The 23,138-nt window shown below is 40.3% G+C and overlaps 1 protein-coding gene across 4 annotated transcripts in view; it reads left to right on the forward strand.

Moving 5' to 3' along the window:
- Positions 1 to 23,138, forward strand: part of LOC117397385 (nectin-1-like) — a 143,842-nt gene that overhangs the window by 68,608 nt on the left and 52,096 nt on the right. The window contains exon 6 of one of the 4 annotated variants that reach the window (XM_059010294.1): positions 5,027 to 5,825. The exons of the other annotated variants lie outside the window; for them this stretch is intronic. Within the exon in view, the coding sequence (XP_058866277.1) occupies positions 5,027 to 5,526 (500 nt within the window). The 3' untranslated portion in view covers positions 5,527 to 5,825. Of the gene's footprint in view, positions 1 to 5,026; positions 5,826 to 23,138 lie in introns of those variants that run through there. 4 annotated transcript variants of the gene reach the window in all.

Consider the following 23,138-nt stretch of genomic DNA (forward strand, 5'->3'; position numbering starts at 1 on the left):
ATTCCAGCCTTTAAAGGCATGTCATATGCAGACAGGCTTAAATAATTGAATCTATTCAGTCTTGAACAAAGAAGACTACGTGGCGATCTGATTCAAACATTCAAAATCCTAAAATGTATGACAATGTCGACCCAAGGGACTTTTTCGACCTAAAAAAAGAAACAAGGACCAGGGGTCACAAATGGAGATTAGATAAAGGGGCATTCAGAACAGAAAATAGGGTGCAAATAGGGTGGGATCCTTCGAGAAGCTGCTTGATGAGATTCTGGAATCAATAAGCTACTAACAACCAAACGAGCAAGATGGGATGAATGGCCTCCTCTCGTTTGTAAACTTTCTTATGTTCTTAAAGAAATGTGTTTCTTTAGAAGCAAGATCTATCTTCTTTGTAAAGCCTGGTGTTCAAAGTTTTGAAAAACAAAAAGCAGAGATTTATGAGAGATGCCCAAGGCAGGCATTTGTGTCATTCGGGAAATCAGTTAGCTCAGGTTCAGTGTTGCAGATGGTTTCATTACCATCTTGGCCAACATGTGCATTGAGGATTTGCTGAAATAAAATAGAATAGAGAATACTTAAACATTGAGTTGCAAGATTAATGTTCTTTTTATGACAAGTTTTTGCTTGTTCTTTTTATTTCTCAGTCAGTATTTGTATTAATTCATGCTGCCCACAGCCACTTGGAAATTCTCACTGTGGAGCTGTGATAATGGCCCCTGCATCCAGAAGTGTACCCAGCGTGGCTCACCAAAGAGAAAGGTGTTAAAGTTAAACAAGAACTGTAGGGGTGTTAATCATTGAAGGGTTCGTTAAAGATATTTCCACTGTCAGAAATATTACATTAGTCTCGCCATGGGAGACGACTCGACTTCAAGTCAATCACAGAGGAGCTCAGTCAAAGAAGATCAGAAAAATGAATCCAGAATCTGAGTCATCTTTGATAACATATGACGGATGAGAAGACTTTCATTCGTGTTCCTCTTTGGCATGGAAAAGTACAGCTGAGCAGGTCGTCTCTCCGAGGCTGGGAAGGGGCTAATGAGAGCGTTGCAGTCTGCGTCCATTAGAATGGTGAGAACTGAGGTTCTGATGCCATGGCGATCTCCCTGGAGATGAGCCGAGATTGGCCTGTCTCAGGGTTCAGTCTGAGCTTTGTTGCCGTTGCGACTTTCAAGTAGAGAGGGAGAGGAAGTGAACTGTACCTGCAGAGATGCACACAGGGCCGTGAAAAGGCTTTTGAAATATTTCTAGAGTGTAAAAGGCAGCTGAGTTGTGTGGAATATATATAAAAAAAATAAAAAAAAAGATTTGCATTGACTGAGAGCTGCATACTTTTAAACTCTGCAAACAGTACTGCTGTAGTGTGAAGGTTTATTATAAAGTCAGTTGGCCACTTTGCAATGCTAATGTGGTTATTTAAACTCTCTGTTTTTTTTTTTAATGGAGCCCTTCCCTAACACACATGGTGTCTCATTAAACAGTTACCGGTAACGCAATGACAGAGACTGCACAAGGACCGCATTCTCCAGCGGTGGAAGTCCTAGACTCTTCTTGCCAAGTTTCATTAATGTGCTAAATTGTTTAAATATAAAAGCAGCATCAGTCATGTATTGTAAATAGCTGGTCACATATCGAGGTGGAGTTTCTATGAAAAAGCGGTTGTCAAGTTGGGTGTTTTGAACATTTTAAACAGGGAATGCGAGTTCTATAAGTCAAAACAGCACCAGGAGAAGTGTCTTGAGTTACTTCGACTTGGTTGGTATTTAAAATCATTTAATACACTATAAATCCCTCTGTGGTTTAGGTTACTGCAACAAAGGGTGGGGGTGGAAGCTCACTTTCCTCTAATTTTAACCTCCTTTTATTGTGCAAGAAATGTATGCAAATTCACTTGCATTTTCTACAAAGGATTTGTAATAAAAGGGAGCTTATTTTAAAGTGGAAACTTTTCGCTGAGAAAAAAATATCTCTTCTGTGCAGGGCTGGGATCTGGAATGTGAGTGAAGTCTCCTCTTTCCAAGTGCTCCAAGGCAGGGCAGGGTTTCTGTGCGTTCTTAGTGGAAGGACAGTGTTCTTACATTCACCAGCCACCCTTATCTCTGGTATTACAATGCTTGAGGTGGGAGTGTTGCTGAAAAACCCTCCATACAGTTTGAGTCGATCGTGCACATTCATGTTGTCCCTTATAAAAGTCCCCCACTGCAAAGTGTAATACAGCATTGTAAAGAATAGCAAGGTATGGTAAAGCATATTAATAAACATGGCAGACCAGAGTAATCCTATGGTAAATGCATAGTATAACCATGGGAAAAGCATGAGAAAACTGCAAAAATGCCGTGCGAAAATACAGTGGTAGATGTTTAGAAGGGGTGTTGCTGGTATTGATTGCAGAGAAGGGACATCTCAAAATGTCTACCCCAAGAGAGGTTCACTATTAGGTGAATTGCTGTGGCATCATGGCCCCCGGTTGTCCCCTCAATTCCACAGTGTTTATTACAGGTAAGCAGGATCAGTCAGTGCAGAAACAGTAAGGTGATGCTTTTTCAGCTCTGCTGTTACTCTCTCTTACTGTGGAAGCTGGTTCAGTTTTTCATCAAATCTTGTTTTTCTTTTTAGAATGGCTTCTTTCTTTTTTCTTTTTTTTTTTATTCAATACTGTACGGTGGCTCAATGAGGACAAGCGTAAAATAATCCAATTGTTCCGTTGAGATCCTCCGATACTTCCCGCTCTCTTAAGCCTCTTGAGTGAAGCAGACAAATGTTTTGACTTTCCGGGTAACCTAGGCTAAACAAATTCTGTTCTCAATGAGCCACCGCAGTTCTACTGTGTGTCTTTTTAATCTTGCTGTCAGTCCTGTTTTGGGTATTGCAAAGATCTTGTGATCCTCTGTTTTAAAGCAAGCTGTGTCTCCTCTGTTTTAAAGCAAGCTGTGTAAATAGAAAGATGGTGCTGAATTTCGTAGCATGTTTGCCGCGTCTCTTTCTTCCATCGTGCAAATCCAGCTCGTCTCATGGTGCCTTTTGAAGAAGCTCTCTCTGCTTGCATGTAACTAACTGTGTGCATGTCGCCTCTCTCATCTGCCATCTGAGCGTTTTGCATGGTCGGTGTGCCCGTCTGACTGCATGCTTCTCCGTAGCATCAGGCCACAGGAATCATTCCAATCCAAGTCTTTGTACCAGCCTGGTCCTGCTGCACCTAACATAACACATGCACTTTAAATACGCATGGCTTTCCCATGAAGACCAGCTGGGACATTGTACGCTTCAAGAAGGGTATTGGATTCAGGTTTAACTTCTGAAACGTTATACCTTAAATGCCTGCAACCACTGGTAGTGCAGCCATTAAATAAGCCCTCCAATAAAAATAAATATATAAATAAATAAATGACTACAGCATGCGTGTGCCCGTGTGTCACACTCCTGTAGCCTACAGTAGCTGTTCTTGTAGAAAATCCCTGGAGAATTAATTGATGCAAGTTCTTTTTGGAGCTGTGTATTTTGCGCTGCTCTCTTGCCCTTCTATTCTCTAGCTGCAGTGCAATTGTCAGTTTTGCATTCGGATCTGTCCATGGAAAACCTCTACAGTGTACCTCAAATTCTCAGCACAATTTCCCATTTTAGATGCATTTTCTTCACTTAGTCTTGCATTGCATTAACAGTGCTCAGGCACCGAAGTCTCTTCTTGTTTCCTTTCAGAAGCGTAATTCGCTTACAGACAGAATTGAATTTGTTTGTTAGCCTCTGGCTTCACAGGCAAGCCAGAGAACAGGATAATCTGCCCTCCTTTAATGGTATCATTTACAATTCTTACAAAAGGCTCAGGTATAATTATGTTATTAGGGACCAGTTTGATTCAGCATGCACATTCTGCCAGTAAGTCATTTCCCAGATCAGTAACATACATCACAGGTTGTAAACAGTTTCCAGTATCGACAATAGTCGCCATTATGAAAAGCCTAAATAAATGCATTATGAAGTACAGGAAGGGGAACAAAAGGAAGCGTGGCTCTTTTTAAGAATGTGATTTCACGAAACAGCCTGAGCGTGGCAGCATCAGCGAGGGTCTCATTAAATCGAATTGTGGTTTCTGGGGGGTAACGAGAAATCTCAAGATTGGACGATGAAAATCGACTTGAAATGACTGAGGTGTCGGGTGCTCTGTTTGAGGCTTTAAAACTGCACTTTACTGAGTCTGATCAGTATTTGGTTACATACATTACAATTAAGGGCTTAGTGTATTGTTACTGTTAATACACCAATTCCTAAGCCACAGGTTCTTTTAGTGGTAAAGCATATATGTAGATGTGTATACTACCGACGCACCTGCCATAAGCACTGACCATCGATTTCCAGGAGAAACTTAGCTAAAAGATAAACACAAGTTTATAGTATGGGGTTTATTTTTAGTTTTTTTTATGAGAGCGAGAGAGAGAGAGAGAGAGAGAGAGAGAGAGAGAGGGTGGCTGTTTCAGTGGCACGGCTGTTATATTATAGAGAACTGTCTGTCTGTAACTCTTAACGGTATCCCTAACCTGAGCCCTTGCCCTAACCCTAAATCTAACAGTATCCCTAACCCAAACCCCTGCCATAACCCTAACTCTAACAGTATCCCTAACTCGAGCCCTTGTCATAACCCTAACCCTAAATCTAAGAGTATCCCTAACCCGACAAAAGAGCATTTGAAAATGAGCAGTGTTACAGCACAAGCACACACACAATCTTCCAGGCATGTGAGAAATTTTAAATGCATGTTTATTAGGTAAGTTAGGGACATAAAGAAAAGAGAAGAATCGGAGAGGTGCGGTTTCAGGGGGTTCCTTTTACTGCGATCCCTTCTGCTTTCCCTTCCTTGTATCACTTCCCTCATCAAATTATATATATATATATATATATATATATATATATATATATATAATATCATCTCTATACATCTATCATCTCTATACACAGATATAATATATATATTTTTAAATACACCTCACTGGGGAACTGACACACTGTCCCCTTCCATCTGTCTTTTCCTACCCAGAATTCCCTAACATTCCCGGTGGCCCCAGGATCCCACCCGATGAGCACAGTTCTGGCAGCATGGCGGCAGTCATCGGGGGCGTCGTGGGGGGAGTGATCCTGCTGGTGCTGGCGGCCGTGCTGCTCTTCGTGTTCCTGCGGCGGCGCCAGCGCACCTTCAAGGGCGACTACAACACCAAGAAGCACGTGTTCGGGAACGGCTACAGCAAAGCGGCTGGGCTGCCCCCTCACCCCCCGATGCCCCAGAGCCTGCACTACCCCGACGATTCTGACGACGAGAAGAAGCCGGCAGGCATCAGTGGCCTAGGGGGCGAGCAGGATTTCGACCCCGACTCGGAGGATCTGAAGAGGCCCTACTTCACGGTGGACGAAGGCGAGAGCCACGAGGATTTCGACGGGCGGACTCTCTCTTTCCAGTACGACCCCGAGCCCGAGATCACTGACGACATGGTCTCTCAGAACGACGGCTCAGTCATTTCTAAGAAAGAGTGGTACGTGTAGCGGCATGCAACCAACCCCAGCCCCCCCCCCCCACCTCAACCCCCTCCGTGCCCTCCCTCCTCATTATCAACAGCAAACACCTTCTCCATCCGGCCCTCAGGCAACCCAGAAAATATAAATGAGGCATCCCGTTCAGAGCCTGCAACAACTTCTTGACAACGCATCGTGATACTAAGATACTCCTTTGAATTACACTACTTCTAAGACCAATATGAATGATCAAAGGATTGTTACTAGCTGTCATAGACTTTTAACAGCCGAAAGGATTGTCGCTTGATGATTTATTCTTTTTGGTTTTGTTCTGTCTTTTCCGTTTTTGTTCTTTTTTTTTTTTTCCTTAAATGTATGTTAAAAACAAGTGTTCAACTTTTTGAGGATGTATTATGGAAAGTCCTACACTGGATGTATGGTTTTTGTTATTATTATTATTATGATTGTTAGTCTAATTATAATTTTTGTAATTTTTTTTTTTTTTTGGTTTTATTAGGTAGATGGAGGGGTGGGGTGGGAGGTTAAAGGAGGCCAGATTTTCAGAACGATCACAAACAGCTTGTGTATCTTTTGTTAAGGATTACGGTGATGAACGTAGATCTGGAAACTGATTCCATGCTACTGCATCTGCCTCCTAACCCAAGGGGTTGGGGCATTTAGCCCAAACTTAGGGGGGCTTAATTCCTAAATATCTCCAAACTGCATCTCTCATCCGCAGGCAGTCTGTACAGTACTTGACTTGCAGATGCTTGTTCTGAAGCTCGAATAGGACTGTACATTTCATAATGATATAACAGTGTAGTTTCTCAGAAAAGATAGACGCAACCGGGCTTAATTTTAGTGTTGATTTTTTTATGTATGAATGTAAATTCATTCAGTTGAGAAACAACCGCTTTCTTTATTTAACCACAAGCTATTGAGAACTTCTCATCTGCAGCTGCGTCCTCCACGAATGTAGCATGTCGCCAATGACAAAAAATGATTAAAAAAAAAACTATACTGTAGCTACACATTGTATTGAATGCCATCCATGTTTGAACTGAGGATCTGGCTACCTTACTGGGAAAGGGTGATAGAGAGAGTAACAATTTAAAATAATAATCATCATGATGAAAAAACAAACAAAAAAAAGATCTACTGGCAAAGAAAAGGGGGTTGACATTCAGTTTCGCTTTTATCTAAGACATTAGTACAGTATTTTCAATATTGCAATGTGTACCATTTTTCATGTTGAATATCACGCTGTAACTTGAAGCAGTCAACCTTATATTGCATTTATTTTCATTGGTTTACAGGAAGGGTAGTTAGGAGTGGGTAAGGGGAGGTGGGTGGGGGGCAGGGGTGAATTTGGGGCTTCTGTAGCATTCATAATCATTTACGAGCAAAGAGATGCTTCTACACTTGGCATTACAGGGCAATGCCAATGGACTAAAGATGCTACAAGCTTAAGCTGCATGTTCCTCCTGCTTTGGGACAATAAGAGGTCTTGTGAAATGTGGGCTGTCTGTTTAGTTTAGGCTATGACTGTATATTGCTGTTCAAAGCAGACCGACCACCAAACAATCTCTGTTTTTTTTTTTACTTTTTTTTATTACTGAAGCCCAAGGACAGACAAGAACGCACATGTATGAGACCTACAGCATTCCTGGCTAAATACATTTGAAAATAACCCTCTACAGAATAGAATTCATGTTGTGCTTTTTGTGGACTGTGTTTGGGACTCTGTTTTTGTTCGGTGCCGTTACATTGTAACGTTTTGTACATTCGTGAATAAAGCTCCAGTGGTGCCAGTCAGCCGTTACGGAGCCCCGGTTCCTGTGGTGTTGAAAGCAGAAGGCCGAGTCGAGTGCAAAGGTCACCAGGGGGCACCAGTGCAGCCAGGTGCTGCTCATTTTGAACTGCGATCTTTGTTGTTTGACCAGAACCTGCTGAGATTACATCAAATTTCCAGGAGGAATTGAACAAGGACTTTGATACTTCAACTGAACAGAGAGACCCTTTTCCAATCCACCAACATGGATAAATAATCTACTGAGCATATACTGTACCTTTCTTGTTTGACAAAAAATACGGAAATGCAGCCTCTGTTTGAGGCAGAAAATACAATGCTCCACCAGACCAGTGGCACAGATACATCTGAGGGACGCTGTGGTGGTCCGTCTCCTTTTGAGAATGGGAACTTGCACCTGTCAGTATTTACAAGAGTGGAGCGTGCAGGGTAATGGGATTGTAATAAAGTGTCGGTATTTCAGCAGTGATTGTAAGCAACCGTCAATGGACTAAAGATCGTCGGAACCATTTCTTGTTCTGGAAAGGACCAGAAACCCCCCCCCCCCCAAAAAAAATAAATAAAAAAAATGTCAGTACTGGTTATCATGAATGGTTCTGGCCCATTTAAAGTTCTGGTAGCGAACAATGTTCAGTAATGTTCATATGCATTGAGTGTTTCAAACTGGTTAATGCTTTTGATGCAAGCTGTAGATTACTAAAGGGGTGGGGGGGGGGGGGGGTGTCCTTGTATTCTCTACAAGCAGGTTGAATTCTTCTCAAGATCCCCACTTGTCTTTTCCTGAATCCCAATGGAAGTCCCCCCGTCCCCTTTTTTTAAGCGGTTTGCTTGCTATTCACCAGTAAGGTGAGTCATTCAACAGGAGCTTTATATTCCACTGTAAAAATTGTATATGTGATGAATATTATTGGTTTTTTTTTTTAATGGTAACTATGGGGAGTCTGTCCTGTGTGTGTTCTATAACTACAATAATACTATACTACTATTACTACTACAGGTACCAGAACCAGTGTGGCAAGGCAGATTGCCCTGACGTACCTTGATTTCTCCCTGTATTATTGCTTACACAGCGCTGTAGCTTGGAAGTGTTTAGCCGGTTGGCTCTGCGGTAGAGGAGTAGAGATAGGTGAAAGTAGATTTTATGAAAACGCATTTCTGTGAAAAAAATAAAAAAAACAGCAGAGGGAACTGAGAGGAGGGAGGCGGTCGTGTGACAGCCCTATGAATGTTAATGCAAAGGGTAGTCTTCAGTGCTTTAGCCATTGGTACTTTGATCCATAAAACCACTCCCAGCTAGGGGTGGGCAAGAGGCTCAGGGTAACGGTAGGGAATCCAAACCTTTCTTGGCTGGTCACAGGACTGCAAGCTCGGGTGTGGGGAATCAGTCCTGTCTCTTCTCGTGCCAGTTCACTTCTGCGCAGATAGACATTTCCATTGCACTTGCCTGGGCATGCCCAGTGTTGATGACGAGCAGGGTGTTGGTGTGGCTCGTGAATATACAATATCTTTCTTTTAAAGCTTCCTGTTTCGAAGAGCGCAAAGATAAATCAACCACTTCATAGACAAAAGTGAGAGTAGTACTACCCATGCAGAGAGGGTTATTGTGGAGATGAGTCACACTGGGAAACAGGCTGGAGTTTTAAACAGACTTGATGGCTTGTGTTTTGTATATGTTTTCATCTCTCTCTCTCTCTCTCTCTCTCTCTCTCTCTCTCTCTCTCTCTCTCTCTCTCTCTCTCTCTCGCTCATTTGAGGACTGACTGTATGCTTAAGAGTTCTAAAGTAATTGTACTTGCTTATACAGTTAAACTACACAAGAGACACACATACATAGTGTAGACTACTCATGCATGAACACACACAGAATCACTGTGTAAATCTAATTCAAATAAAAACCCACCAGGACCCCAGGGCAGCTGTTGCCGTCAGTCAGGTAAACTGCTCCTCTGTATCTTGTTTGACTGAGATGTGGTGTCCTCGTGTGTATCGCGGGCCTGTTCAGTCGTTACAACAAAGACATCAGAGAGCACAGGTTTGAAACGGCCACAGCAGGCAGCTGTTGACTCCGTTATGCCTGTGTTCTGAATTGTCTTCTCTGAAGTAACACGCATGTGGATGAGGCGTCGTAAGATTAGACTGCAAGCCGTATTCACAAAGCTTTAAGCTTATTTAAAGATGCTTTGATGAAGGATATAAAGAAACAGCAGCAGCAGACTGGGAGTGATTGAATGAACTGTAATACATTTTACCAGAATACACTTACTCGTGATCAATTATTTTCTGTGCTGTGCCTGCGCTACGCGTTCATGTTTCGACCCCTGCAACAGCCCTATAAAAGGGAGCGTTTTTATGACAGGACAGATTATAAGAAATGAATATTGCTTTTCCCTCCCGAGAAGTGTTAATTGGAAAAGAACACTGTTTGAGGTGGTGTTTCATTTGCAATACCAGTACAAACGATTCGGTGTAGCAGAACGAGAACCTGATGACAGCCTTTTTTTTTTTTTTTTTGAGGGATCAATTTATAGCTTGAAAATGAAATGTAATTTGAAAAAGATAGTGACAATGAAATGCAAATGGCCAATAAAAGGTAGATATAATATATAGAGAATTTTATTGCAAAAGGGAGAGTGACTAACTGCTGTGTATACATAATAAAATGTTTGAAGTGTAGTCATAGATTAACAGCAGGGCCTTGTGGACTCCGTGCAGTTTAGGGTTTAGAATGCAGGAAGTCTTTTGTAACACAAGACAAGTTGAAATGTGTAGTTTAGAAAGACAGCTGTCCTCCAGGCTTGTGAAAAGGCTTGTGTTTGTTCTTCTGGGTGTTAATGCATAATGCAGCTTTTTTTCATTTGTTTTAGCTTTGAAAAGCAGTCATTATTTGGCAAACCAAAATCTCTCTCTCCTCTCAGTCCAAACCCAAATCTGACTTTGGTCGTTGATGTTTGCATACAGAACAAAGCGGTATGTAATAACAGGGCCCTAAGAGAAAGCATACACAGTAGTAAATCAATGCGTTGCAACGGAAATATTTTTACATTAAAAAAAAAAAGTATTCTGTTTGATTTCTTTTTTGTTTGTTTGTTTTTATACTCATTTTACACAAGCATTTGGTATTCAGTCTCGTGAAACAAATGAAAAGAAAGCCTGGAGATCTGCAATCAGTCTTTTACGAATAGGGAAAAGCAATCTTTGCTGTGTGATTCAGCACAGAGAAAGCCAGGTGTCTCTGATCTAGCTTTACAACACTTAATACATTGGACTATAACAGATTTTTTTTTTTTTTTAGTTTGCCTGCAGTTACATTTTCAATTCCTTCCATATATTATATTGATTGACCTTGTGTTCTGTTTTTTTTTTTTTTTTTTTTCTCTCCCTGCAACATTTTTGAATTATTTATTTTAATAGCTGTATCCCCTGCTGATCATAAATGCATTTTGAATAGATCATTAATTGCAGGAAAAAAAACAGCAACACAAGCTAATCAGCACACTGATTACTGGACACGGCAGCAGATAGGGGTTTGTTCATTTTCCCCCGAAAGAAAGAAAGAAAGAAAGAGACGATTCATGTTTGAAACTTGCAGTATTTAAACCTTTTATATATATATATATATATATATATATATATATATATATATATATATATATATATATATATATATACACACACACACACACACACACACACACACACACACACACACACACACACACACACACACACACATATATAGAGTACCAAAACCTTAATCAAAATTCTCTTGTAACAAAACACACAAAGCAAAAAGGTATTTTAATAAATCATGATTAGCTGGAAAAACAAATAGAAAATGTGATGAAGAATTGCAATTCTGTGTATTGTTTTTTGGTTGTTTTTTGGTTCAGTCGTTTAAGAGCCGTGTTCATAAGGATAGCTGTGCCATCATTCAATTGTTAGTTTTTGGGGCCAAAAGTTAGAGACCAATCAGAAAGCGAGTATTAGCTGTAAATCAGAGGCAAAGCAGTAGCATTAGAATGAGTCACTGTGCACAGAAAGAGATGGATCCGAGCAATGCACTGTATGATAACTTTAGATCATGGATGAAAGCAGGGCAGTAGAGCTCTAGAAGGAGGGCTTAGAGTCCCCTGTCCCTCGGAGCTGGTGTCAGTACCAGCTGTCACACAGGGTAGTTCAATCTGTTTGAGAGAAGTGTCTTTGCTTTGTTTTTTAGGCAGTAGGTTTTCTCCATCAGCCAAACGTCTTATTCCAGACAATCCTTTGCTGTGCAAGTTTTCAGTTTACCTTATATAAAAAAAAATAATAAAAAAAAAAACATGTTGTAATTATTGTGAAGAAAATATATTACAATGAAATGCATTTTGTAATCTGTGTGTATTTTTGTTACCTTTTGTTACCTTTTTTGTTTGGTAAAAATGTTTTTGATTTCTCTTGCCTGGTTCATTTTCTTTGTGTTTTCTTTCCTCTCCTCTGCTTGGTACAATAATGGGAACATTCCCCACGTTCTGTATCTGTAAAAAAAATATATAATTATTCAATTGTGGTGCAGACTGTGGCAACTAATGTGTAATAAATGCAATTTGTTTTCTAAATAAAGGTGAAAAAAAAACAATGGGTTGAGATTGTCCTGTTTTTCTTAATTCTCACCGTCTGAAAACATGAACGGTATCTAGACTATTAAGAAACATCCAGCCCTCTTCCATCAGTCTGGCATTAGAAAGGTTTGCTTGACATGAATATACTGGAACGCCATTTGGTATTCTAGAGTGTTGTTAAAATGGCAAACAACATTCCATTTAACACTGATTTGAAGTCCAGCACATTCACTAAGTAGTGTGTCAGTGCAGAGAGGTCTCTTAAGCATGACCAGAGAAGGTGTTACATACTTAACATGGACTATGTGTACCATCGATTTAAGTAAACTAACTTATTTTATTAATAAATTAAATTAACTATTTTATTAATAGATTCAGACTTCAAGCTTTGTAAAACAGGCTCAGTGTATACAGAAACCCCCCTTCAGATAAGCATTTTGCCTACCCATTAAATCTAATTACACATATTTTTTCTGCATATCACAGGTCATATATACATTTCACTGGTTGACATTGTATTGATCTTTACTAGGCTGATCTAACAGACTTATTTTTTATCTTGCAGACATTCCCAGTTCAAGTTCCATTCCCCCTCCTCGCCTCCCCACCTCCCCTCAAGGGACACTTGCCCCAACAACAAGGGCAAATAAACAAGTATCTCTGATACCAAAAAAGCACATTCAAATTCTCCAGTGAAACTGAGACAACCTGAGAAAAGCGATAAAGACTTAATCCCTACACTGAAAACTGCTGACACGGAGCTCTGTGTGAGCAGAGCACAACATAGCAGTCAGAGAACAGTCCTCTGGGAGGGGTGGGCATGCCTGGTCGTTGGGTGCCACATTATACATTATACCGGGTGAAAATTAACCAGGTACACGGTATGTATAGAATAGCTAAATACATGTCCTGCCTTTAGGTCTGTAGCCTCTTTTGGTACTGAATCATCCCAGGTTGACTAAAGTGAACTGTGTGCAGAAATGTGAAATGAGACCCGAATAAATAGTTCCCAAATAAAAAAAAAGGTTATTTTCACCTTTAAGACCAACAACACATGTAGGGGACAAACAAACAAAAAAAAAAACATTTAAGGAGCTTTTGGAGGTACAAGGTAAAGGGAACAGATTGCAGACTATACCAGGCCTTGCTGCACCAGCTGTTTCATGAGCTTGGGATGCATTGCATATGTTATTAGTTACTGGTCTCTCTCCCAGGCAGGAGCCTGTGAGAGGCTCTCTGAACCCAGTCCCCCCTTGTCACTGTGTCTCAGCAGCCCTGAGCTGTGAGAGGCTCTCTGAACCCACTCCCCCCTCGTCCCTGTGTCTCAGACACAGCCATGCATTACCCAAATGTGATCTCGACCAAAAAGCCCTTTCCACATTACATCCCCTACAGGCTAAATGGCTCTGTAGAGCACGCAGATTAACTGAATATTCAAAAACAGCGACTGAACAAAAATGTAATTATTTTAATTGTGTTGAACATGTTGTTTCTTTCCCAAGCTCAGTCAGAGATAATGATCAGTGGATAATGGTAACCTAGCGAAAAGCTTGTGTTGTGTCTGTTGAGTGAAATGCTGAACATCACGCGGTGCTTTGACGGTTGTATTGAAAACAAGACATCAATTAGGAGAAATTCAGTGAACAAGACCTATTGTATTATTATTATTATTATTATTATTATTATTAATTTCTTAGCTGACGCCCTTATCCAGGGCGACTTACAATTGTTACAAGATATCACATTATTTTTACATACAATTACCCATTTATACAGTTGGGTTTTTACCGGAGCAATCTAGGTAACGTACCTTGCTCAAGGGTACAGCAGCAGTGTCCCCCACCGGGGATTGAACCCACGACCCTCCGGTCAAGAGTCCAGCGCCCTAACCACTACTCCACACTGCTGCCCATTGTACAGGCAAGAACCATGGTTTAATACATGCATTTTTATTCTATTACATAATAATAATAATAATAATAATAATAATAATAATAATAATAATAATAATAATAATAATAATAATAATAATAATAATAATAATCACATTTCTGTTGGGACCAGTAATAACAGATTGCATCATATTATGGTAACATTTATTATTATTATTATTATAAAAAGAAGAAGAAGAAGAAGTACATTCAGTTCAGAATTTTGTAGTGAAAGTTCATTTGTCCTGCAATTTCCATTAATCGTTAGTAAAGTTATTTCCGAACCAGATCCCGGTTGACCTCAAAGGTGTGAGAGTTTCCCGTGCAGGTCCTGTAATTCCTATTGGAGTGAAAATGATGTTTTTCTGGAACTGGATGGATGAGTGTTTGCAATACTATGCAGTGTGGGCTTTGTTGAGCTGGTGAGGCTGTGTCCTGGATATTGCTTTGAACTCAAAGTTGGATTGCAATGATTGGGAGTTGCTGACATCTTTAAACTGCAAAACCTACAGTGTGATGACAGCAAACATCACAAGAAGCTTAATACCAGGGAATATGCACAAAGTACCAGTCACTGCTCCGTAAGACTGAGGTTACACTAGCCATGACTAAAAACAGCATGAACCAATGGACTTACTGGAAAGAGCTTTAAAAACTCCCACAGACCTGCTCTGGTAAACTATTGTTTCTTGTTATCTTATCTTGTATCGCTGAGAACATATTTTTCTAACGTGGCATTACAGAAGCATTTCCTAAGTCACACAGCATGTCAGCAGTTTCCTATAAGTGATTATTTCTGTCTTAAAGGTCTAGCTGTGCCCCTTACTGTGTTGCAAATGTAAGAACACGGTTATCTTTTAAGCTCGCATGTAAGGTTTCTGTATAGCAAATTACAGTAAATCACAGTGAAAGCACGGTGCTGGTAAGTTCAGCAAATCCCAGAGAGGTATAGTAAAGCATTTCAAAAACTATGATAATGCATAGTACAAATATTGGTAAAGGGGATGTTAAAACTCCAAAATGAGTGTCCAAATGTATTGACTTTTATCAGAGTGATGGTGTTCCAGTACATTCCAGTCCAACTTCTTGCTTTATCAAACTTTTTTTTTTTTTTCCTAGAAGAGAAATTGAATATTAAAGTAATAGAGTCATTAAAAAAAAAAAAACTGCAATATTAAAAACGTGGGCAATTGAAGTCCCCTGCTGGTTTAATGTGGGTGTAATTCTAAAACTTGTGCGTCTCTTGATTTGCCTTTTCTAATGAGAAGGATTGGATTTTTAGACACCTGTGGAGTGAGAGAGAGAAAAAAAAACCGCCACATTTCTCGTAAAGTGGCTTTTTCTCATTAGCCCTTTCTGTAATTCGCTTTATGGTGATCTTGTAAAACATTTCTATTATATGCAATGCCATTTCGGTTTTCAGTTACTGTTAACAGAAACATTGAAGACAGTATTAATTTAAAGAAATGTCAACGTCCCGTCTTTGCGTTCTGTCGAATGAAAGAACAAATTACAAGTAATGCATGGATTTGCCATTATTAGTGACATATCTTGGCAAACCAAACAGAGTACATGGGAGCTATGATATCACAATCAATACTGTTCCATACACTGTACACTGGGCATCTTACCTAGAATGAGTCTCATTCCTGCCGTGCCAATGGTTTCATTTCTGTAGAGGGATGCTTTCCTACTTTCCTACTAGTTTCTTTTTGTATTATTTCTTTTGACTTCTTGTTTTTTTCATGTTGCATTTTTGAATTGCACATCATTGTTCGTGAGGAGTCCTTCAGAAATGCGTTTTGTGTTTGTGGTTTATGTTTGTATCTTAATTCCGTAAGTTATAATTTGATTGATTGATTGATTGATTGATTGATTGATTGATTGATATATCAGTTTATTTATAGAGTAATTCTGAATTAGCGTAAGTGAAACGACAGCTATGGTAAACCATCTCCATTAGATAATGTCTGGCTCTACAGTACAGTAACTGGCATTTAGTATTTAAGAAGAAGGAAATTGACAATCAACACTCACTTTGAAACTGATTTGCAGTACAAAACATGCACTAAGCTGTGCCGGTGCAGAGAGGTCTCTTAAGTACAGCCAGAGAAAACTGAGGTGTACTATGGACAAAGTAAGCTGCAGGATAGATGGGGCTTTAAGATAAGAATCAGGCAGTTTGAATTGCCTTGAGGAAATGTAATGATGTGTGATTCTTTTACTGCAGTATCAATATCAATCTCTCCCTGCAATAAGAAAACCTTGATTCTCGGTTTAATTAGGGCTCCACTAATGAGCTTCCTGAAGAAGCCCGAACCAGCACTGTAGAGAAAATCTCCGAATACATGCTTTAGAGGAGCGCTTGCAGATATCCTATCATTTTTCTGCAGTGCAGATTGAAAATTATAGCATTGGGGTGGCTGTTTTGCTTATTTGTTTACCCATGTTAACTAACCTGGATTTCACCTGGCTAGGAGCACCATTTTAAGGCTGTCCCATGAGTGCTCATTAGAAGCAGGTTCCATTCTAAATAATGTAGGCAAGCTGGCAACACGTTATGAATGTCAGTACTCTGGAAAAGCTGATACAGGCAGCTTGTTCGTCGTCAGCACAGAAGTATATTAAAAGAGCACTAGTACTTCAGAACATAGACCTTTAAAAATCAAAATCCATGTTTCCTTTTTTTTTCAATTTATTTTTGGAGGGGGTGGTGGCAGTACAAGAACAGGTCGTTTTCATTACAGGATGTCTTGACAGCTTTGGAAAATTAAACTCTCCTTTTACCGGCTCGGTTCAGAACATTGTCTTGTTAGTTTGCCGCACGCAACTGTTTAAAGATTGTGGCATCAGCTTGCGTTCTTGTGTCGTTTTCTTTCCTGCTCTGAAGGGACCCATGGTAATAGCACAGGGAGATGCTGTGGAGCATAGTGACAGCAAAGTAAAGCAAAGGCAGGCATGGTAAAACACACAGGAGTACGGGAAAGCACATTACGAGCATTGGAGAAGCATGGTACTAAAGTGCAAAATACAATTGTACCGTGCGAAGCTTTGATAATATTAATATATTACAAATGCTTGTTCTTAAACAAAGCCCTACTTTTTCATAGAAATATTAAAAACAAACTTGTTAGAAAGACGTCAAAACTTGCCAGTACTTCTATATACCTGATTCCGGGTTTTTTAATTACCGGACCAACCCCCACATGTTGTATATTTCCTTCCTAGGTTTTAAGTGCATTAGTTTGTTCATTTACCATAATCCACAATGCCTTACCATATCTCTCTGTGCCTTATTATGCTTGAACTATGCTGCACTGTCTTTTGCCAAGTTTTTCCCGTGGTACACGGTAGTAAACTTTGAAAAGGACAAGCAGTGTAAAGAATTATACATAAGCAATAAGATGCAGCGTATAGGGAGTTAACAAGCATTATGGACTGAATGGACACATTATTATACTGAAGAAGGCTCTAATCCCTGGTAAATATAGAAGGCTTCTATCTAATAATCTGTGGAATGTCAATGAGGGCATGGGATATTGATTTTGTTCCATTGTGTCGATGGGTTTCCATGGAGTTTACTGTGGATTCCAAGCAGGTTCCTAGCCAATCAGACACAGGTATATGAGAGGATTAGAACAACAGAAGAGCACGATTGGTCTGCAGATGTTTTCTACTTGGATAATTCAGCCAATGGTGTTTAGCAAAAGACAAGGTCAAATGTCTGTCTGCTAAATAAACAAATAATATAGGCCATAATGTGGAGTGTGGAGTAGTGGTTAGGGCTCTGGACTCTTGACCGGAGGGTCGTGGTTTCAATCCCGGGTGAGGGACACTGCTGCTGTACCCTTGAGCAAGGTACTTTACCTCGATTGCTCCAGTAATAACCCAACTGTATAAATGAGTAATTGTATGTAAAAATAATGTGATATCTTGTAACAATTGTAAGTTGCTCTGGATAAGGGCGTCTGCTAAGAAATTAATAATAATAATAATAATAATAATAATAATAATAATAATAATAATAATAATAATAATAATAATAATAATAATACATTTGTTTTGCTTGAACATACATGTTTTAAGGTATCATGTCATTTATATAAAGGTTTAAAGCTACAGTTCCATTAAATGAATGATACACATATTTTTTACAATGTCATCAATTATATACTAAACCTGCTTTACTTATCAGAATGCACTTCCATTCATATGTTGTTTAGTTTCATTATCAACTCCTCAAAGCTGCAACACAGAAGCAGAACTTCAATTTTAGTACATTGTATTGCATGTCAGATTTTCAAAGCCCAGTATCTGTCGCAGCAGTATGTCTTTCATCACAGTAGAGCCATCAGCTCCTAGTAGGTCTAGGGAGCATGAATAAGTCTTGGCTTGCTGGCTTGACTGTCTCGAGTACAAGACAGCCCAGGAATGCGGATCAGATTGGATTCCCTCCCCCCTTCTGTCTGACATTCGTCACCCCAACTGTACGTACTTGAATGAGTTACACCATCAAATCTGTAGAGAGAGAGGGAGAGATCGCACAGTTGGGAAACTCTGTGCAGGCCGTCACACATGCCGGGCTAAAAAGAACCAGATGGAAGAAATATAAAAGAAACGCAGACAAATCCATTAGAAAAGGGACCAGATAAAGAGAGAGAAAGGGAAGAAGAGAGGAAGGAGAGATTGAGAGGGAGATGAAGAGGGAAAAGGACAGAGAGAGAGAGAGAGAGAAAGAAGGCCCTGAAATGCCGTTTTATTATTATTTTTTTTAATCAGGAAATATGCAAGAGGAGCCGGCAACTAGGATTCTGCAGGCACAGACGGGAAAATGATAACAATTTGCTACTAAAAAAAAAACCAGCAGACTGAACCACTCAGAATGCTTGTGTGTAAACATCACAAGAAGGTGACGGAAAGGTGGGGGAACGATGAAGCTACTGACCCTTTAGGTGTAGTGAAACCATCGTTTAAACCGAAGCTCTGTATGTGTTAAAGGAGCGGGTTTAGAAAGCTGAGAGTTGGAGGGTGGAGCAGAGAGTCCTATCAAGAAAGACCTGCTGTTAGATAAGCACACCTTCACAATGTCCCTCCAGGTATGGATGGTAACAGCCAATACCTCCAGGTCATTGTTTTACAAGATGGATTGGAGGCAGGAGGAGGGGGCGGGGTGGCACTATTAAAGCAGCTAATTCAATTGGAGTGGAAAATAAATGAGTTCTGGTGGTAATTTGTGAGATAACCTGTGCAGTGTCCCAGCTGGGGTAGAGATAAGCGGGGAACCGAGGAAATAAAGAGAGAAAACGAGACCATTCTTCACTCCGCTTCCATTAAATGCAACTTTGCTCGAGCCATTGCTTTGAAAGTTTAATTAAAAAAAGAAACTTTCTCTCTGTCTCTCTGTCTCATATCAGCTGCTGATAACGGTACAGTGGATAAGGGCAGGAGATAGATTTCATTCTCAGTCGGGAGCAGTGTGCTGCTCCAATCATGCTCCAGGAGATTGAGCAGGGCTTTTATTTATTGAATGCTTGTGTTGCTAAGCTCGGGGATAACTCAAAGGTCAGCGCTTTATCTGTATATCGTTTCGTTTCCAACATCCTGTCCGGCTTTTCATTGATAACGTCCATCGGAAATGTATTTGGGTCAAACAGTCAATAGTCAATATTCTTTTGAAAAACCTGTAAGTACTTTAGGTTCACAGAAAAGTGAAAAATGTCACATCAAGTAAAAATCGGTTACATTTGTATTCTGTGTCCTTTTACTTCAATTAAAAATATATTTACTTCATTAGGTTATAAAAAATATGTTACATATTTTCTTATACAGACATTATATTTGACATTCAGATAGGTATAAATTACAATGAAATGTCTAAAAACGAACATTTTAACGCCAGTGTATTTTAATCAGAAGGAACACAAAGCCACTTTGTGGTTTGGCACTTGGTTTCAGGCCACTGCATGGCACACCAGAGGAGGCTTGGGGTTTGATACAGCAAAGTTGCTTCAAACTAGGTCTCCCGGTCTCCTGGAAGCAGGTTTCAAGGCACTGTTCCTGAACAAGGGGCTTCATTTTCCCTCAGCTTAACACATGCATGTGAAATTGAACTGGATTTGGAAGAGGGTATATGCTTGGCTGTCGGGGGGGGGGGGGGGGGGGGGGCTGGAATGTGCATGGAATTGCGATTGTCACCCCTCTTACACAAGCCAGGAGATCTGAGGGGTCTCTCCTTCTCCAGATTACAGTGGAACCTGCTCGTAAACACACTTCATGTTGAGGTGGGCCCAGCACTAGGGTGGTGTAGGGGCACCATCCTTAATTGCTTTTACAGCTTGCGCTATTATATGTGCCCTTACAAAAGAACACCATGGTATTTTGGCACAGTATTTTTGAAGTTTTAACATGCTTTTCCCATGGTTATACAGTACTATGCATTTGCCATAGTTAAGCCTGGTTTGCCCTTTACAATGCTTGCCTTCGCTTTACCATGCTTTCACTGTGCTTTATTACACTTTGCTATGCTTATACTATGGGACATTTTTATAAGGATGTACACTTTGGGACGTTTTGCGTCAAGCATGTTATATAATTTAATAAAACAAAACCATTGAAATAGACTACCCTTATAAACATTTACCATAGTAAAAGCATTGCAAAGTGTAATAATTCATAGTGAAAGCACGGCACTGTACAGCATAGTAAAGCCCACAAAGAGATGGTAAAGCATATACTTTTTTTTTTGCAAAACAGCAAACTATGCTAAGGATATGCACTGTATAATATCTAAGACAAATGCACGCAATCACGCACACACACACATTCCTAACTGCTGTGTCATTAATGAGTGCAGAGTTTAGAGTACCGTTACAACAAGTTTCAGCTGCTCTCCTGCTGACAGTAACACAGTTCCTATTTTCATGAGCCAGGTTTACACTGCAGTAAATGGAAGGAACCTCGCTGGGGCTGGTGATTCTGCTAGAGTCAGACCTTAACCCGCTCCTGCCAGGCTCTGATATACTGACTCTCATGTACTGTATTGAAAACACGGCTTCAGCTCACCCAGCGCTAAAACTGCACATACTGCATTGAATCTGATGGCTCTCAGAACCCCAGGTCTGAGTATAGTATACTGTATGAGTTTGTCTTGCATTGGCAGGCTCTCACATCCCCATCTCTCCTGTATTTTTGGTTGGAAAGGACAAACACTGACACTACACTATGAAGTGTGGTTTGCTTCAAGTGATTCATGAGCCTTTTAAATGCTATCTTATGCCAGCTTCTAATGTCCTTTTACAAGCTTCCAGTGTTTCAAAGGATTGTAGACAGATCTGTTTTATCCTGAGCATTTAACATGGCCGCTTATTAGTCTTTTCCGGTATTCATATGTTTTGCCTTTGATGTCATGCCTTAACATGCTTGTTGCTTTATCGTATTATGCTTGCTTTATAATACTAAAATCCTTACTGTGCTTTACCGCACCTTCAGTTAGCTTTGCTGTTCTTTGCTACTGTGTGCTTTTCTTTGCTAAAGTTTACCGCAGTAAAGTTTAACAAACACAGTCAGGTGCTCCTGCAGTGACCCCTCCACTCCCCTATAGGCAGCCAGGATCTCCCACTGATCCGGTCCTTGGCATTTTCAACTGTAATCAACTGCAATGTACCCACAGCTCAGGAATCTGCATTCCGCCAGCACCACGGGAGAGGTTTGCTTCTATAAAAGCTGCAATTTTGGCAAATTGGTGGATGCCTTGATCTCGCCCTGCACAGTTATTCACGAGTCGGGTCTGTGGAAGTGCGTGTTTGTGAGACTGTCGGAAGAAAAACTAAAAACACTGTGTGAGGAACGCAGCTCCAAAAATACCACCGAGTGCTGTCCAGCACCTGCTGTTTCAAACCTCCTAATCTACTTGGGGAAAAAGTGGCAGATTTAGAGATTTTAACAACCCCAGATGTAGCCAGACTCATAAAGAAATGTAACATTTAGAGATGTGAAATTGGTAAAAAAAAAAAACAGTATTATAATATTAGTGAGAATGCATCCTAGCGAACAAAGGCAGCACACGGATTTGGAAACTCTGTGGTCTGATCATAGCTCTCTTTGTATTACAGTTTGCTCATATTACGTAGCATTGCATTGCTATTGTGGTGCCTCTCGCCAAGGTTCAGACCACACGATCTTGCAGTTTAACAGTCAGTATGTGTTCAGACCTACGAACAGAAATGTAATCAGTTTAAGGACAAGCATTTAGACTTGAACTCCTTTTCAATGTCTTCAGATTCAAATTCAGCCGGTACGCAGTGTGGGCAAGGCATGTCGGACATGAAAGTGAGGAAGGGTGCACAGAAATTTGAAAGGAAAGACTGCCTGCAACATTAAAATAGCACTGTTTGAGGCACTAGCCCAAACGTTTGACTACTTCATGAGTTTATAGCAAGCATTCCAGTAAATGCTCATCAAGGAATTGTCTTAAGTATCCTTTTATTGACTGGTGGCTTTTACTGTTCCTACCCTCTGTATAATCACATTGCCACATCAAAAACGCTGACTCCATTTCTGATTCATCTTTATGTAAGTAATGTCTTTTTTAATGCCAAGTCCCTTGAAGCTACAATGATTCATAATTAGTGCCTTACATTTTGATTCAAAACCGCTTGATTGGAAAACTGCCAAAGTACACTATCATCATCAGATCTTAATAGGAGAGTTGAAAATAAGCACGATCTCAGATCCTGTGACAAGTTGATTTTAAAATACAAGATAAATATTGGGACAGATGCTGCAAAAGTAATTGCAACAGCCTTAAAATAGTATCAGATGTTAAAAAAATATATGCAAAGAGAAGAGATTGTACAAGGTTCAGTAAGTTGGATTTAACTCTGTTGGAGGTCTTTAACAGGGGTCTTGCTACCTGTGATATAAGGAGTACTTGCAAATGAATAACTGCATGAATTCTCGGGATGACGAGCATGCCTGTTTGCTGCTAGATTGGCAGGAGATGGAGACAGAAGTTTGGGATTGACACGCCCCCCACAGGCACGCAGGTTTATTTGCGCACACACAGAGGAACCCCACGTGACGCTACCAGCAATGGTAGCGTCACGTGAAACATACGGCCCAACGTACAAAAAACCAAAACAGACAATGCACAAAAAAACTGTCAAAATAAAGTTGCCATGAAAAACGGCGTGCGCTACTCCACTAACTAAATGGATGCCCCGCTTCCACACCTGTCTGCTATACTGGGTAGGATCTACTATCCCGAAACTAACTCCATCTCCAAACTTGGATATATGCTAGATC

The sequence above is a fragment of the Acipenser ruthenus genome, chromosome 40, assembly GCF_902713425.1.
Source record: "Acipenser ruthenus chromosome 40, fAciRut3.2 maternal haplotype, whole genome shotgun sequence".
NCBI lineage: Eukaryota > Metazoa > Chordata > Actinopteri > Acipenseriformes > Acipenseridae > Acipenser > Acipenser ruthenus.